Genomic DNA, 18,687 nt, shown 5'->3' on the forward strand with positions numbered 1-18,687 from the left:
AATCAAACTTATGAGATTGGAGTTTTATATACATATTCAGTCCAACAAAGTCATATAACTCGACTATGGTCATTCAACTTTATTAACCTAAAATGATTAAGAAATATTCTAAAATATATTTATTGATGCACATATTCATATATTATTACACTAAATAACTAAATATCTATAATATGATTAAATATCATATATAGTAATATTTCTTAATATTATATATTTAAAAAATATTTAATAAAAATTATTATATCTTTTAATATTATTAATTTATCCCATAAATTATATTACCCAAAATTCTATAAATAGTATAAATACACGTTGTATTTCAATATATATATATATATATATATATATATATATATATATATATATATATATATATATATACTTCCTCATAATTATTCTCTCCTCCTCAAAATATTCAAGCTCACTTCAAAATTCTTTAATCCACTTAAATTTTACCGGATGTCCGAAGGACCAACTCAAGATCCAGATATGTTTTGAGAAAAGTGTGCAAAAGGGGGTCTCTGAGTTCATCGCTCTAGATCTCGGTGGTGATTCGGTGTAGCAGGTGAATACTGTTACAATATTGTTAGCAAAATTAATAAAATATAGAAAAGGGTTCGAGATTCGTGCCGGAATAAAGGCCAGGCAATCAGTATCATCATCTTCAACCATCCAATATAAAAGGTCACGTGGCGTATCCAACGGTTCTCCCTTGTCATTCAAAAACGCCGACGTTTCGTTGATTCCCTATCCCAGGAGATACAAAATCATGGTGCTAGAGTCTCCAAATGAATTAACCAAATCTCAATCCAATTCCAAGAACTGAGTATGTCTTTCAGCGCCCTCCTCCTCCTTCTCCTCTTCTCGCCGACGATCGGCGCCGTCACCGGCGCACCAACGGCGTACGAGATGCTGGAGAGATTTCACTTTCCGGAGGGCCTTCTTCCGAAAGGAGTGATCGGCTACGAACTGGACCCGTCCAGCGGTAAATTCCGCGCCGATCTGAACGGTTCGTGCAGTTTCTCCCTCGAAGGTTCTTACCAGTTGAATTACCAGAAAACCATCACGGGCTACATATCCGACGGCAGGCTAACAGAACTGCACGGGATAAGTGTGAAGGTTCTCTTCTTCTGGCTCAACATTCTCAACGTCGTTCGCGTCGGCGACGACATCGATTTCTCCGTCGGCGTCGCTTCCGCTTCATTTTCCCTTGATAACTTCTTCGTCTCCCCGCAGTGCGGTTGCGGCTTGGATTGCGGTGATCTTCGACTAAGGAAACTGAAATTGGGAAAAGAAAACCCCTCCCTTTCCTCTGTGTAGAAATTCAATTCAATTTGCCTTTAATTATGATCATTTGTGGACGCTGGTATTGTAGTATTACGTGTATGTATCTTGTCTCAAATGCTAGATTTATTATTTTAGATATATATTATTATTATTATTATATTACATGTCATGTTCAGTATCACTGATTTCGATTTTCGTGACTCCGAAGGACATTAGCCATGAGTAATCAAGATACTCTACAGTTATGTGAAAACTGCATCAATCTGGTCCTTTAAATTTCTTAGTTTAATAAATTGAAAAGGATAGATTAAGAACTGTAAGTTATGTTGTTTGTGCTGAAACTGCAGGGATGACATTTCTAATGTTTGTGCATGAGAGGGTGGTCGTGGAATGCTTGAGCCGATTGTAGAGGTATTTATCTTCTGTAGCTTCTTTTTCGTTTTCTGTCCATTTGGTTCAAATTGTTGCAGAGGATGATATAGGGACACTTGTTTCTGTGATGATCAATAATGCTGATATTCTGTCTTGGCTTTTTGTTATCACAAAGGCCACTAGGGTTTTCTGTCTAGTCATGGATGTTGGAATGGTGATGGTATTATTGCTGATTATTCCTGAATGTGGGAGTAACACTTTGAGACCATGGGGTGTGTCCTCATTGGATTTTTGTCTCCGATTTTGTTTTTTTCTGTCTTTGGTTTCTACATTATTTATTACCCACCCATTGCTGCAAGTGCTTCTTATGCACTAAGACCATCTTTATTAAAATACAACTCTGCATACAAAGAACAAACCATTGTGTCACTAAAGAACAAATCTCAACAACATAAGAATAGAACATTACTCAGTCAAGAACAGATCTCAACAACCCAATAATAATGCAACTTTATCAGCCAAAATCAACAAATTAAAACAAAACAAAAAAAATACAAATGAGCAGATCTCGAATCGTTGGACCTGGTCTTCTACGAGAGATCTACTTCTTCGTGGACGGTGCTCTTCCTAATGTTGGGTGGTGGTGAGCGGCACCAAGGGTTTAAGGCAAAGGGAACACTGCTAGGTGGCAACGACCAAGGCAGTGAGCGACAGTGAGTATGAGTGAGAAAGGAAAGGGACAAATGAAAAAAAAAAAAGCGAGAAAGGGGGAAAATAACTTGGGTGAGTGAGGGAGAAACATGGAGCCCATAATGTTATTAGGAGATTTTGGGATGGAGCTTCGAGAATGAGAAAGAAGGGAGCAGGAGGTATTCGAAACCTGCTTACGATTTTCATCTCAATTTTATTTTGAAGTAACAACTCCTCGCTACAATTAACGATAAATGTGCATTGAACCGTAAGTAGAACAACATATAACAATAATAATTATATGAGGTATTATTTACATGAGATATTTATTCAGAATTGGTCACGTTAGTTAACACCATCCCATTGCTACAGGTGGGCAAACGAAAATTATTTGCAAAACACAAAAGTCAGACAACATAGATTTTAAAAAAGCATTTTGTTTGCTCCATTCTTGTAAGTGGTCCATCATGTGCTTGAAATATGGATATATGAAAGATATAATGTTGACATACATTATCTAGATATCATGATTGTTCAACATACATACAATGGGTGCAGTTATGTAAATAGGTAGATTCTAAAATTATTATTGCTTGAGCCGTATAAGAGAGGATACTTGAAGAAGTCGTGTCTAATACACACTATTTCTCTCTGCATGTTAGATTGATTTGAAGTCATATTAAGGAATAACGATTTTTAATTTTATTTTTCTTGTCATAAAAAGTAGTGTGGGAAGACGATTTCAGTTAAACTGTGTTTATATAAAAGTCATATTACTTCATGATGACTTTCAATTTAGATATAAAATTCAAAGTTGTGACTTCGGTTGAAATATGAGAAGGATTTGTACTCTCAAAGCACTGACTTTCAACTTGATGTGGTGAAAATAGGCAAATCATGTCCCTAGAGCACGACTTTAACGGTTTGACACATATGTTTTTATATTATTAATATTTATTATTATTATTATTATTATTATTATTATACACACACACACACACACACACATATATATATATATATATATATATATATATATATATATATATATATATATATTATTAGTACTAATAATTTTTTTTTTTATTATTTTTCTTTGGAAAATGTTTCACTAAGTCTCAATGACGGTCATTTGAAAATCAATTTTATTTCTTTTTCTAATATATATAACTAACACAAATTACATAATTAAAGTAAAAATTTATTTTTATTTAATTCTAAATCTCAATAAAAATCATTACTTTACAATCATAAAATTTATTGAAAAAATAAACATAAAATTAAAAGATTATTCCCAACCATCTTTAAATATTTACCACTCTATAATGTATATTTTTCAACATTGACTTCTGTGAGACTTAATAAAGTAAAAACCGTAATTTTGAAAATAAACAGTGTTTAAAATCACAAAATATATGAAAAATAATAATAAATTTTTCCAAAAATACTTTCTTTCATTATAAATAAAACATATAAAAGCTTTTCACAATAGACTTATGAAAAAAAAGAAAAAAAAGTAGATCACAAATGGACAAACTTAAAAATCTTGTCTTTTCTCATAAAGTCATTTTAAGATTACTTCACACATTCATTATTCCTAAATTTTGATAATTGAAAACCACCTATGAGTAATTTTTAAAACACAAACAAGGTCTTAATTTATAGTTCTCATTCTAGAGACATTTAATCTCTTACCACACTTAAAAATCAAATATCAAACACTAGTCAATATATTTTTTGTTTAAGACATTTGTCCTCTCACTTGACTCTCACAAATAAGCCTCAGTTAATAAAGTTCTCCGTCCAAAACATCTTTCCTCCAGTATCAGATAAATTTTATTACTAAGAGAAACATTTTTTATTTATAATTATAATTTCAATTTATACAAAATTAATTACTCTAGTTTATATATAATAAATTAAATTTGAATATTGAAAAGATATATATAAAAAAATGAAGAAATTTGAATGAATATTTAGCATTATAGAGAAAAAAGTTATTGATATCATATCCTATATGGCAATGTAAAACTCAGAAAATGATATTTAATGTTCTAATAATAAACGAAAAAAGTGTCACGGAATACAGAAGGGCTTAGCAAATAGAAGAAACTCAGTCTGTAATAGTAACTTTGTTCTGTTTTCATTATATTTGCCAGGACAATGCCACTGCTAAATGTGGAGTTGAGCAGCACAGATTGTGAAAAATGTTCCAAGAAAAGTGAAAAACTCATTCGATTTCTACACCCCAAATTCTCCTAGTAGATTTTGCTAGTGAACTCTCCGGAGAATACATTAGGATCAAGTGGAACATAAACTCTGCTTGAGTGAGAGCTCATAAAAGCCACCCTGAAAATAAATCCATGATCATTTGCCCTGTGAAAAGGTGACTTCGGAATACACATTTCGGAAGGTTTCCAGAATAAGTTTTTTGGAATTTCTGGGACAGCACTTTTAGAAGGAAATTTTGAGAACAAAAATTTATGTAACACAATTTTCATAATGTTATTTTTGAAACAAAATTTTTCGAATGTATGAAATATGTTCTGAAATAAATTTTTTGAATGAAATTTTTGATAAAAACATTTCAAAATTCATAAAATGTTTTTTGAAATAATAACACAAATACCTTTAATACTCATTAGTCTTCTTTACAAATTTTTGTGTTTTGGAAGATTTAGTATTAATTTTCTTTAACCTGTTCTGATTAGATTTCTTATAGTTTGAACTGATTTATCATCTGTTCAAAATTAAAATCTTTTCTCTCATAAAACATATTATTCTATTTAGAGACTATTTTCAATTTCTCGACCAAATGAGCTTTCTTAGATGTCAAAAAATTAAGATATACCCTAGAACTACAATGAGGTGAGTCTAAGTGTTGTAAACTATCGAAAATATGAATAACATCATCTAAAGAAGATATGTCAGTTAAGGAATTAGAACTGATCGACACACCACCATCCCTAGAAACATCTCTATTCTTAATACTAGAAAAGCAATGTACAACACAAACATGTTAGAATTTATGAATTACAGATCCATAATTAAGAGCAATAAACCTTTTTTAAATAGAGCGTTTCCCAATTCCCTATATATAACATCTTAGGTTCTCTTTGTATTTTCTCCTCTCATAAGGATGAGGATAAAGAAGTAGGAAATATGAGTGTGCTCACAAATGAGACCATGACCCCCTTATGTAACCCTTGACAGTTACTTTTCCTAAGTTTCAATAATTATAATTTGGTTTCTTCAACAAATTAAAATTATTGTTGGTCTCTACACAATAAACCTTTCATGACATATTTGCCCTTGACCATATTTACTTAATTAGATCACTTCATAAAGTTGGCTAATAAAATATAACGATCCTAACACATTTATTGATTTGTTATATATATATGAATGACCCAAATTGCTAACAATCTTTCACTGATCACAAATATATATTTTTATATAAATTCTTACAATTGTGTTAGACTTTATGAGCTCAAAATTGTCATATATACTTTGAGTATATCCAAAAGAACTCGTCCAATGGTTATATCCGCATATAGAACCAAAGCAGTTTCTATTGCACCAATCGCAATCAAATCTGACAATGATTACTAATGCTAACATAACCAAATGACATGGATTTATCATGAAATTTGTAGCATGAAAATTATATAAAGGTGACTTGTACACGTCTATTTTCAACTGGTCCTTACTTTATCTCAATGAGATCAATATACAATAACCTTAATATACAAAGTGTAATTTCTAAATAATAATTCAGAATGTATGCATACATGAAAACCAAACATAGAACACAAACACACACAAATGACTAACTCCCACTGAACCAAAGATTCCTCAAACTATAAACACCCATATGAGCAATATACTCATGAAAGATTTTGGGTGTAAGAGTCTTATTTAGAGGATATACCACCAATGAGTTTGTCCCTAAGTGTTTTATGGAAACCCATTCACTTTGTACACTTTCTTTAACAACTAATTTGATGTCACAGTATAACCTAAATGGTCTTTCAATTCCTTTCACAATACCCATCCTTGTGACAAAAAACAATCATATACCTTGATTTGATGCCTCATAGGATGCTATAAATTCTGCAATCCTAGTGGATAAAGCCATAAGGTTTTGCTTGGTATCAGGCCAAGAAACCACTCCACTAGCTAGCATGAAAATGTAACCTGAAGTGCATCTTAAACTATATTGGCATCCTGCATAATTATGTCAGAATACTTAAGGATCACTAACTGGTCTAACGCTATATACGTGAGCTTATAAACCTTTGTTCTCTTGAAAAAAAAATATTTCATAAATTTATTGATTGCTTTCCAAAGATCCATTCATGAATTGCTTAAATATCTACCTAAAACTCCAACTATGTATGCTATATCCCGATGCGTACATACTTGGACATACCTCAAACTCCCTACCGCTGATACATACAAAATCTTCTGCATTTATTGAATTTTTTAAATTTCCTTTTGGGCATTGATTGAGATTGAACTTATCTCCATTAGCAACTAGAGAATCCCCTCATTTACTATCCTTCATGTTAAAAGTCATCAACATACAAACCCCTTTCTTTTGAGTATAGACCTTCTAATAGGGAATAACATTCTTAGATAGAACTAGCCTAAGGACAATTGAGAAATGGAAATTGAAAAGATTTAAAATGGAAGAGATAAGGAAGAGAGAACTTATGAACTTGAGAACACGTCACTTGAAATGATCCAAGATGAGTGCCAAGGTTGGACCACCACTTGCTTTGCATAAGATAAGGTCCAAAATATGACTTAGAGACAGATTTCTATCTCAAAAGAAGATAAGCAATAATGCAAATCACTCTTAAAATTCATTCAATTCAAAGGTGTGTACAAAAGAGACCCTTAGGTTGCTTATATAGCCTTAAGGACGAGTTTAGTGGAGAGATTTAAGGGATGTGGGACTTGGAATGCTTCCAAGTCTGGACAACCATATTTTCAAGTGCTTTTAATCCCACATCTCTTAATTCTTCCATTCCTAAAGGGTCTATAAGCTTCCTAGAAAGTCTAGAAATCAAAAACTACAAACTATGCATGATTACTTGCACTACAAACAACAAAATGAGAAAGCCTATTTATTTCTTCTTTTCTTTTAAGTCCAAACTATATGAAGTCTCACATTGCTTGTACTATAAAGAAAATAAGAGTTTATAAGTTTCTCTACAACTAAAAATAACAAAAGAACACAAAAGATGCAAATACAAGCCAAAAAACCTATTCTACTCTTTTTGTACAAACGTATAAAGGAGGCAAGAAATAAGGTGATTTCCTTTAGCCATGCTTCTATCCCTGTATTCTCTTCATCCTTTGTCCTATCTCTGATCACATCACCTTCGCCCCAAGACAAACTTTATACCTCTCCATATTACCATTAGAATCCCTTTTGGTCTTAAATATTCATTTATTACCAATGGGGTTCATACCTTTTGGTAATGGGACAAGTTCCCAAACCTTATTGTCTTGCATAGATTTATAGTCCTCGTTAAGCACATGTTTCTAAGAATCTTGAGTTTGTTCTTATAGAGATTCTGAACTTCTTAGAGGTTTTGAACTTGCTTCATCATAAGCAACTTTATGAATCAATTCACTTTCACGGATTCTTCCTCTAACCTTAATCCCCCTTCCCCCCCCCCCCCCCCCCCCAAAAAAAAAAACTCAAAAGAATATTATGCTTAGTATCATGAAATTCCATATTTAAATATTAACAATAGTAAGTCATCTTATGCCAAATATATATATTGTTATTTGCCAAAAGTGAATTAGTTTCAACAAAAGTTGAATTTAAAAATAATATGAATTCATTATTTCTAACAATTAACAATTTTTTTCCAAATAAACAAAATCAAATTTCGTCTAAATGACGGTACAACTGAAGTGTCTTTAAAAACCAAAAAATAGAAAACCAGTACAAAATAATAATCTAAAACGTTTTATCACTTCCATCTCTACCGATTTGATATCTCTAAATAAATCCATCTTTCATATTCAATTGTCTTCTAGCAGCTTAGGCAACCTCCTTTGTGTGCCAAACATGATATTTCGTAATATCATTCTTCATGTGTCCAACTTTGTTGCAAAAGAAAATTTCTTAGACTGTTTTTGTTTCTTTTGTGATGGACCTTTAGAAGCATCACTATTAAGATTCGCAAGTTTCTTCCTTTTGTCCTTGTCATTGGAGGTACTAGTTAAGTGAGCACTTTCAATCATTTCTTGCTTCAGTCTCTCCTATTCTTGAACACAATAAGAAATGAGCTTATTAAGAGACCATTTCTCCTTAACTGTCCAAACTGTATATAAGAAGGGGGATTAAAACAAAATGTACGAGTAAGTCTTCCAACAACTCAATTTTCAAAGCCTTACGTTTTGAAGAGATGTTTGACATATCCATAATGTACTCTCTCACATTTCCTTTGCCTTAATACCTCATGGAAACCAAGCTTTGAAGAAGTGCACTTGCTTCCGCCTTTTCGCTTTTCACAAAGCGTTTTTCAATCTTAGCAAGGAAATCTTTAGCACTTGTAATTTCCTTAGATATAGTACCTCTATAGATCTCTAGAATGTCGCGCTTAATGATCATCAAACTCATGCGATTTGAGCGATCCCACTTCTCATATTTTGTCTGCTCATCAGAGGTACTTGAGTCCTTAAGAGAAAGAGGTTTCTCAATCGTTAACGCGAGGTCGAGATTCATGCAGCTAATAACTATCTCTATGTTCTCTTTCCAGTCCTTAAAATTTATATCGTTGAGGACCGAAACTGAATTTAAGTTGGCAGATATATAAGCCATCGTAGTTGAAATTTTGTACAAAAAAAACCAAAGGAATTAAGCATGTGATAAAATCAATCAAAAGATAAGTTTTTAATGGACATGTTTTTATTGTCAGTGTTGATAATTACACCAAGATACCTCTAGTAGTTAATATTACTATCCAAAGACTTAATATTAGTGGGACATTGGTTGTCTTGAGATGGGATAGACCATTATTTGAATATATTTATATATTTATTAATTTTACGGTGTGAGCTCAATTCCTTTGGTTTTTTTTGTACAAAAATTCAATTAAGATGGCTTCTATATCTGCCAACTTAAATTCAGTTTCGATCCTTAACGGTACAAATTTTAAGGACTGGAAAGAGAATATAGAGATAGTTCTTGGCTGCATGGATCTCGACCTGGCGTTAACAATTGAGAAACCTCCTTCTCTTAAGGACTCAAGTACCTCTGACGAGAGGAAATAATATGAGAAGTGAGATCGCTCAAATTGTATGAGTTTGATGATCATTAAGCGTGACATTCTAGAGGTCTATAGAGGTACTATATATGAAGGAATTACAAGTGCTAAAGATTTCCTTGCTGAAATTGAAAAACGCTTTCTGAAAAGCGATAAAGCGAAAGCAAGTGCACTTCTTCAAAGCTCGATTTCCATGAGGTATCAAGGCAAAGGAAATGTGAGATAGTACATTATGGAGATGTCGAACATTGCTTCAAAACTTAAAGCGTTGAAACTTGAGTTGTCGAAAGACTTACTCGTATATTTTGTTTTAATCTCTCTTCTTATACAGTTTGGATAATTTAAGGTTTCATATAATTGTTAGAAGGAGAAATGGTCTCTTAATGAGCTTATTTCATATTATTTTCAAGAAGAGGAGAGACTGAAGCAAGAAAGGATTGAAAGTGTTCACTTAACCAGTACCTTTTTTGACATGGGCAAAAGGAAGAAAACTGATAATCCCACTAATGATGCTTCTAAAGGTCCATCACAAAAGAAACAAAAACAATGTGATTAATGTTTCTTTTGCAATAAAGTTGGACACATAAAGAAGGATTGTGCGAAATATCATGCTTGACGTGCAAAGAAATGATTGTCTAAGCTATCGAAAGATAATTTATTCTAAAGGACAGATCTATTTTAAGATGTCAAATTGGTAGAGATGGAAGTCATAAGATATTTTAGATTATTATTATTATGTACTGAGTTTTTATTTATTGAATTTGAAAAACACTTCAGTTGTAGCGTCATTTAGGCAAAATTTGATTTTCTTTGGACAAATTTTGTTAATTATGTTAGTTTGGAAATAATTCAGATTGTTTTTAAATTCAAGTTTAGTTGAAACAAATTCACTTTTTACAAATAATAATCTTATATTTATCATACGGTGACATCCTATTGTGAATCCTTAAATATGGAATTGTGTGATACTAAGCATAATATTCTTTGAGGATATTGAGTTTGGAGGGAAGACTAAAGTTTAGAGGAAGAATCAATGAAAGTGAACTGAGTCACAAAGTTGCTTATGATGAAACAAGTTTAGAACCTCTAGCAAGTTCAGAATCTCTATAACTAACTCAAGATCCTCAAAAACCTATGTTTCACGAGGACTATAAATCTATGCAAGACAATAATGTTTGGGAAATTGTCCCATTACCAGAAGGTATGAACCTCGTTGGTAATAAGTGAATATTTAATACAAAAAAAAAACAGGATTTAAATGGTAATATGGAGTGGTATAAAGTTTTTCTAGTGGCAAAAGATTATACTTAAAAGGAAGGGGTTTGTATGTTGATGACATACTTAGTGTAAAGGATAATAAATAGGGCATTCTCTAGTTGGTAAGGGAGACGAGATCAGACTCAATCAATGCCCAAAAATAAATTTAGAAAGTCAAGAAATGTAGAATATTTCCTACGTTTCAGCGATAAGGAGTCTGATGTATGTCCAAGTATGTATGCATCCGTATATAGCACACATAGTTGGGGTTTTAGGCAGATATTTAAACTATTCATGAATGAATCGTTGGAAAGCAGTCAATAAAGCTATGAGATTTCTTCAAGAGAAAAAATGTTTATAAGCTCACGTATATAGGGTCAAACCAGTTAAAGATCATCAAATATTTTGATAATTTTGCCGGATGCCAAGATAGTTTAAGATCCACTTTAGGTTACATTTTCATGCTAGCTAATGGTGGTTTCTTGGCCCAGTACCAAGGAAACTCATATGGCTTTATCCACTATGATTGAAAATTTTGTAGCATCCTATGAGACATCAAATCAAGGTATATAAATGATTTTTGTCACAGGATTGCGTATTATGAAAGGAATTGAAAGATCACTCAAGTTATACTGTGACATCAAATCAATTGTTAAAGAAAGAGTACAAAGTGGATGGATTTTCATAGAACACTTAGGGACAAACTCCTTGATGATAATAAGGCTCTTACAAGCAAGGTCCTTCATGAACATATTGCTTATATGGGTGTTTTACAGTTTGAGGAATCTTTGATTCAATGGGAGTTAGTCATTTTTGTTTATTTGTGTTCTATGTTTGGTTTTCATGTATGCATATATTCTAGTTTATTATTATGAAAATTACATTTTGTACATTACGGTTATTGTATTGATCTCATTGAGATAAAGTAAGGACCAGTTGAAAATAGATGTGTACATGTAATTTTCACGTTACACATTTCATGATGAATCCATGTCATTTGGTTCTTTCAGAGTTAATGATCATTGTCAAGTTTGATTGTGATTGGTGTAATGAAAATTACTTTGTTTTACATGTGGATATAATCAATGGGCAGGAACTTTGGATATGCTCAAGGTATATAATGACAATTTTGAGTTCATAAAGTCTAACTAATTTGTTATATGGATATATATATATATATATATATATATATATATATATATATATATATTTGTGACCAGTGGGACATTGTTACCAATACTGGATCATTATATATAACGAATCATTAAATGTGTTATGGTCATTATATTTTATTAGTCAATTATAAAGTGATCTAATTAAGTAAATGTAACTAAGGTCATATATGTCATGAAAGGTTTAATGTGTAGAGACCAGCAATAATTTAATTTGTTGAAGGGGTCAAATTATAATTATTCAAACTTAGGAAAAGTAATTGTCAGAGGTTACATAAATGGGTCGTGGTTCCAGTCTGTGAGCAATCTCATTACTCCTATTCATTTGTCTCTATCCCCATCAGGAGAGAAAATCAAGAAGGAACCTAAGGTGCTCTAAAGAGGAAAGATCAGAGACCAATTCAGATTTATTCATTAATTGTTCCCAATAGCGCCAATCTTTCAAGTACACTTTTGCTTTTCTATTCTAGTAACAAATTGGGAACTGCTTAAGTTAAGGGTTTATGGATTATTATTATTAATCGATAAATCAAAATTATAACAAGCCACTACCACGACCTAAAGAAACGCCTTGACCCAACCAACCGATACACGATCTAGAACTACAACATGTCTAAGCCTGTATTGAAATTTAGGTCATCCGCACCAAACACCCCTAGCCTTTCACAAAAGCAGCCACATGAAGCAAAAACAATGAACACATAAGCACATCAACAACCGTACACCAAAGAGCCAACATTGCTAGAAAGGAGGATACTTTGGGTTTCACAACCTTGTCTGGAGATGTATTTCTTCAGTCATATCCATTTTCTCCATTTAATTATGTTATTACCTGGTACGTGGTTGGTTGAGTTGTGTGTACTTTTGAAGGTTGCGATGATGGCAGCTTTGTGATGATGCAAGGCTTGTGGGTCTAGAATCAGGATCAGAGAATTCCTTTTAGTCTAAGTATTGAAATGTTTGAGAAAAAAAACATACATTTTCTTATGTTATTAATAATGCTTTCTATATTCCTTTATCATAATTATCTTCTCCTTGTATAAAGGGAGATATGGTCTTGGTGTAGACTGTTGAAAAAGTTTATCTTACCTATTTGGAGGAAAATAGAAATCATTTGCATAGACATATTTTGTTAACAAAAGGGATAACCCTCTCACACATTTAGATCTTTGTAAGAGGCTTGATGTACCTGAAAACATTTAGGTCAACAGAAGGCAATTCGTCTTAGCAAAGGATTCCCTCGATTTGTTTTTTCCTCGCTTGAGGGTATGATAAAGGTTTTCTTGATTGGAGTTTTGAATTTGTCTTCTAGAATCCTTCGTGTTTTTTCTTACTAAATATTTTTTCCTGGATTCTATGAAGTTCAAGAAAACCCAATGTTAGGTGCATATGCATGGCCTTACTTTGGAATATTGGCAATCAAAGACGATTTTCTCAATTGTGTGTGGCATTAGCACACCCTTATCTTTAGATGACTATTCTAATAATAAGTCTCGGGGTTTATTTGCACGTGTCTTGGTTGATGTTGATTTATTATCTAATTTGCCTAATCACATTTTGAAGGAAAGACCAAGATTTACGTTTATTGATGATGTGGAATATGAGAAATTATATCTTTTTTATTCAAATTGTAAAATGATTGGTCATGATATATCTAATTGTAGACAATTACAACAAAACAATAATGTAATTTTTGGTAGGGAGAAAATAGTTGGTACAAAAGTATAACAACATTATCGTCCTAAGGTGGCTAGTGCCAAGGATGGGAAAAAAAGGCTCCCTAAGTTCGATTTTATAACCTGTGAAGGTTGGTGTATAGCCTATGGTAAAGCCTATGGTGGATCTTATGAGTCCTGTGGTGAAGGCTATGATTTAACCAATTATTATGCAATATGTTATAGAACCATCTGTTGGTTAGTTACAGCTTGAGCCAAATCATGATAATGTTGTGTTGTGCATGGCCTTATTGGTGATGGTGTTACAATGCATTTTGATTCCTTGACTGATATGTCTTCTTTAGAGGATGCAACTTTCATTGTTGATAGTTTTTAGAGTTTATAACATTTAGATTTACCTCATTGTAATTCTCAGGCATTTCATAATTTTGTTACGTCTAAGAAAGTTTGTTTTGTGAAAGAATTAAAAATAGCATCTAAATAGATAAATATGTTTGATGAGAAGAAATAATATAATTTCAAAGTGGATGATAAGCTAGTACAAACTACAAAAGAACTTGCTCCAGATAGATCAAAGAAAATTAATACTAAATATTCCAAAATAATAATTTCTAAACATACTAATAAGTTGTAAACGTTTATCTTGTGACTGGGTTAGTTAATGATAAATATTTTAATACGGTAAAAAAATTCCAAGTGTCGTATTGGCTAACTTTTTTCATTTATATATTTACTTAGTTTTTTTATAATAGATTATTCTTTTTCTATACGGGCAATATATTTTTATTATGAGTTGGTGTGGTCTTTACATATTTTTTTGGTTATACATTTTTTTGTTCTTTTTATTTTTTTAATAAATCTTTATTATGACAGTGATATTTAGTATGAAGCTTTTCAAAATATTCATATATGAACTATCTTTCAAAAAGAATTTTCCAAAATACATTAAATATATTCTGAAGAAAACTTAAAAAAAAAAAAGTTTTTTTTCTCTGCATTTTCTCTCTTTGTCTTACTCTTGAACGTTCTTCCTCTCTTCTACGATAGAGTGGTGGTGGTGTGATGTGACACAGTGATAAATAATGTTTAAATCTTTTCCTAGTATTATTGAGGTGCAGTTAGTAATTCAGGGTTGCAGGAAACAATAACCTCCTTTGAACTACCATGTTAAATGGATCCGATTGAGATCGGTCCTACCAGAGGAAACTGTTCTTCATTATATAAAAAGATCAAATTCAATGGGAGAAATAAATCACTTCTGTTTTGGAAATCTTGAAATTTAAGTAACTTCATTCTCTCTTTCTATGTAACAGTATCTTAAAAAAAATAGTTAACATACGGGTGTTTTTAAAAAATAGATGGAATTTTCTTTTGTTTTTCTGTGTTTAAAAAATATTTTATAAAATAAAGTTTAGATTGTAAATATCTTTTATATGATTAGTTATGATTTGATGAAAATACAAAGATCTTTTACACATTTGTTTAGATAATACTAACTCGGAATACTGTAAATTTCGTCGAAATTGATTTTTCATAAAATTTTAAATTTTATCTTATTAATCTACAACGATATTTAAAGAATGAAATTATAATTATAATTGGAAAACAACATTACAACATCAATGATACTGCATTCAATTAAGTTGTACTGGATCATAAAATATGAAACATTGAAGCCCAATCGTGTGCTTCCAATCAATGCAACTATAGACTAAACACCGCTGGGAGGGAATATCTTTCTTAATTGGCAAACATAGAGAAAAGCGTAGACTTTTCATACCACTAATTTCATCAGAGCGTAGGAAGGAGGGTATATTCATGTGTTCATCAATTTTAAAATTGTTACTATATCAAGTTGAGTGTTTGAACTATGCATTAAAAGGCTTTGAAATAGTTTAAGCAGGTCCCTTTATTTTTTTTTTCTCAATTAAATTTCATTTTTTTAAAAATTGATTTAATTAGATTATTTCTATTAAATTCATACCACTAAACAATAAAGATACGTGACACGTGATTTTGTAGGTTTTTTTATTTAAATTTTAAATTTTGTTTTTTTCTAATTGGAATGTCCACGTGTTAGGTCGATGTAAAGTGTGAATAACATTGTCACTTGTTAGCAGTCATCGTTATATGTCATTATTTTTATATTCAATTCAATTCTTATATAATTTTTTTTATTCAATTTAATCCTAATTTTTTTAATTACTTTTTATAAAAATATTATAGTGATATTTTTATTAAATTAACATTTTTATTAAATATTTTTGAAATTATTTTAGAATTAAATATGTTTTTATCTCTTAATTATAATGCAAAATTGTAACTGATCCTTGTTGTAAATTTTGATTTTGTTTGGTCTTTTTACTTTGAAAAGCAATGTCTTTAGTCACTCGGTGTGTTAAATTCTCTCATGTGACAAACAATGTTCTACCTAAACATCGAGACTAGTTACATGTGTGTGCACTTTTCAATATTTTAATGAAAAAAAAAACATTTTAAAAAAATCGAAAAACTTTGTTTATGAAAACGTTGAAATAGAAAGGGGTTTCTTTGTTTATGAAATTCATGTTGATTATTGTTGAACATTGAGGTTACGATTATGAAATAAAAACAAAATGGGATTGTTTGCACGGCGAATAGTGTAAGATTGGGTTTCTTCTTTGAGAATTTTTGATTTTGTGTTTGGGGGTTAGGGTTCTGAGTCGCAATTTGGGGTTTTCTGGATCTGGCATTTTAGGGTTTTTGTTCTGCATTCTCAATCTTGCATTTTGGGTTTCTGATTATGTGAATTGTGGTTTTGGGTTTTTCTGTTCTGGAAATGAAGAGCTTTGGTGGTGGTTTACTGGTCCGCTTTGGGTGCGTAGATGCTCGAAAGGGATGAAGCGCGAATTGGACTTCGGCCTTGGCCGTGGCATATGGTGGTTTCCTTTCCCTTCTACAGTGAAGGGTCACGGTGGTTACTGGCGATGCCACCAATGGACCCTTGGGCTGGTTGGTTTGGGTTTAGTTGGGCATCTACGGCCTTTGGACTTTAATGGGTCTATGTTTTTGCATAGACAAAAACCATAACAATAATAAGAGACAGAAAATTTTAAAATAAAATTTGTCTGTAAAATTATAAGAATAGGAAATAAAATTAAGGTTTAATCATTTTAATAGTTTCTATTTATGTTGAGTTTTCTCAAATCGGTCTCTTTTTTATTTTTTATTTTTGTCAATTGAGTCCCTAAAAGTGAAAAATCAAAACAATTGGTCCATGTCGTTAAATTGGGATAACAGGGTTAAATGAAGCTGAGTTGTCACTCTGAGGTGAGCATATTACATGGAATATTAAAAATATTGCATTTTGAAAATTGAAATTAGGGTTCATGAAAATGAAATTAGGGTTCATCATCTTCAACCTTTCCCCAAATTAGGAATCCTAGCAATTCTAGCAATTCTATTTCGATTGCTTGGTTTCTTTTTGCAGGCTTGATGCTCAGGGAAGAAGATCAAGCTCGTGATCAAGGGGATTGATTTCGGAGATTCGCGATTGGGTTGGGAAGCGCGATGGCGACGTGATTCGAAAAGGTTTTGGTCGGTTCTGTGTTTGGCTTTCCTTGTAGGTTTTGGTTCGCAATGCGCTTTTGAAGATGATGAAGGGCTGAGGCTTCTACGCAAAGAAGATTGTGCGATCTGTGTGATGAATACAAAGGAATTGACTTGAATTTTTGCAGGTCTGGAATTTGGGATTTTCACGAGAAGAGAGAAGAGAACTTGCCCAATGGTGCGCGATTTTAGGGTTAGTGAATTGGGGATTTTCTAAATTTCTATAGGTTCAGACTCGCTGCAAAGCTCTCACAATGCTTGCGGTTTAGGTTATTCATGGTGCGGCGTTGAAGAGAAAACGAACCTAGTTCGCAGTGATGGCGCATGGACGTTGGTTGGCCATGGTGGTTCTATTGATGCTTCGTGGTTTCGCAATTGTGTGAGGATGACGAACATGGTTTTGCGATGGTGGTGGTTGTGTGGTGGTGCATGAAGGCTAGTGGTGGCAGTTTTCGGTGGCTGCCATGGGCTGCTACGGTTTCTCATTTGGGGAAAGGTTGAAGATGATGACGTGGTAGAATGTGGTGACAACTCAACTTAATATGATAATCCTGCTTCTGCCACATCAATTAATTTTAATTTCGTTAACCCAATTTAACGGCATAGACCCAATTGCATTAATTTTTCACATTTAAGGACCCAATTGAGATAAAAAGAAAGAAATGGACCTATTTGAGAAAACCCAACATAAATCGGGACTATCAAAATGATTAAACCTAAAATTAATTAAAAATGAAATTGGACATAAAAATTAAATGGGTATAAAAAAAGGAAATTAATGAGGTAACAATAATTAATTAGAATAATAAATTATTTATTATTATTGGTTTGATTTTTAATGATATTTATTCATTTATTTTGTAACTTATTGTTTCAGTAGAACCCATAAAGGGTTCATATTATGCACATTGGATTTTGAAGAAGACTTTGGAAAATGATGAATGAATAAGGTTAGACAAGGAATGAGAATAGTTGTTGTTTTTAGGAATATGATGAACTTGACTGATGATTGGATCGAGTAAGTGTTGGAGTTGTATTGCGTGTGGTTAATCGATGAGCATGAGACATGGGGAATACATTCACTTGTTGTACCTAGTAAATCTTGAGATTATCTGTCGCGTGATACAGGATAACAACCCTCTTTGGCCTTGTGTGATGTTAACAATACTTTTGATCTCCAGAAACGAAACCAAAAACTTGTGGTTGGATCGACAAGTGTACCGAATCACACAAGTAATATAAAATGGTAAGACCAAGTACGTATCCTAGAAGACTCTCGGCACTAAACAGTTGTGTGATAACTCAATTAATTAAGACTTAAATAAAATGAGATTGTTGGTTTCAAATGCTAAG

The 18,687-nt window shown here is 32.1% G+C and overlaps 1 protein-coding gene and 1 pseudogene across 4 annotated transcripts; both read left to right on the forward strand.

Moving 5' to 3' along the window:
* Positions 1–665: 665 nt before the first annotated feature.
* Positions 666–1,958, forward strand: LOC124842949 (uncharacterized protein At5g01610-like). 4 transcript variants are annotated; one of them, XM_088097633.1, is made up of 4 exons: positions 666–1,386; positions 1,499–1,531; positions 1,638–1,701; positions 1,838–1,958. In XM_088097633.1, exon 1 carries the CDS (start codon positions 832–834, stop codon positions 1,321–1,323), a length of 492 nt encoding a protein of 163 aa, XP_087953759.1. In that variant the 5' UTR covers positions 666–831; the 3' UTR covers positions 1,324–1,386; positions 1,499–1,531; positions 1,638–1,701; positions 1,838–1,958. The 4 variants fall into 4 exon arrangements, with proteins under 4 accessions (XP_087953759.1, XP_047175522.1, XP_087953758.1 ...); XM_047319566.2 differs by having other exon boundaries at positions 1,638–1,958; XM_088097632.1 differs by having other exon boundaries at positions 1,499–1,529; positions 1,635–1,958.
* Positions 1,959–9,468: 7,510 nt separating this feature from the next.
* On the forward strand, positions 9,469–17,767 carry LOC148194314 (uncharacterized; annotated as a pseudogene).
* The last annotated feature ends 920 nt before the right edge of the window (positions 17,768–18,687 follow it).

This window comes from Vigna umbellata, chromosome 8, assembly GCF_029865625.1.
Source record: "Vigna umbellata cultivar VRB3 chromosome 8, Vumbellata_1.0, whole genome shotgun sequence".
Classification (NCBI taxonomy): domain Eukaryota; kingdom Viridiplantae; phylum Streptophyta; class Magnoliopsida; order Fabales; family Fabaceae; genus Vigna; species Vigna umbellata.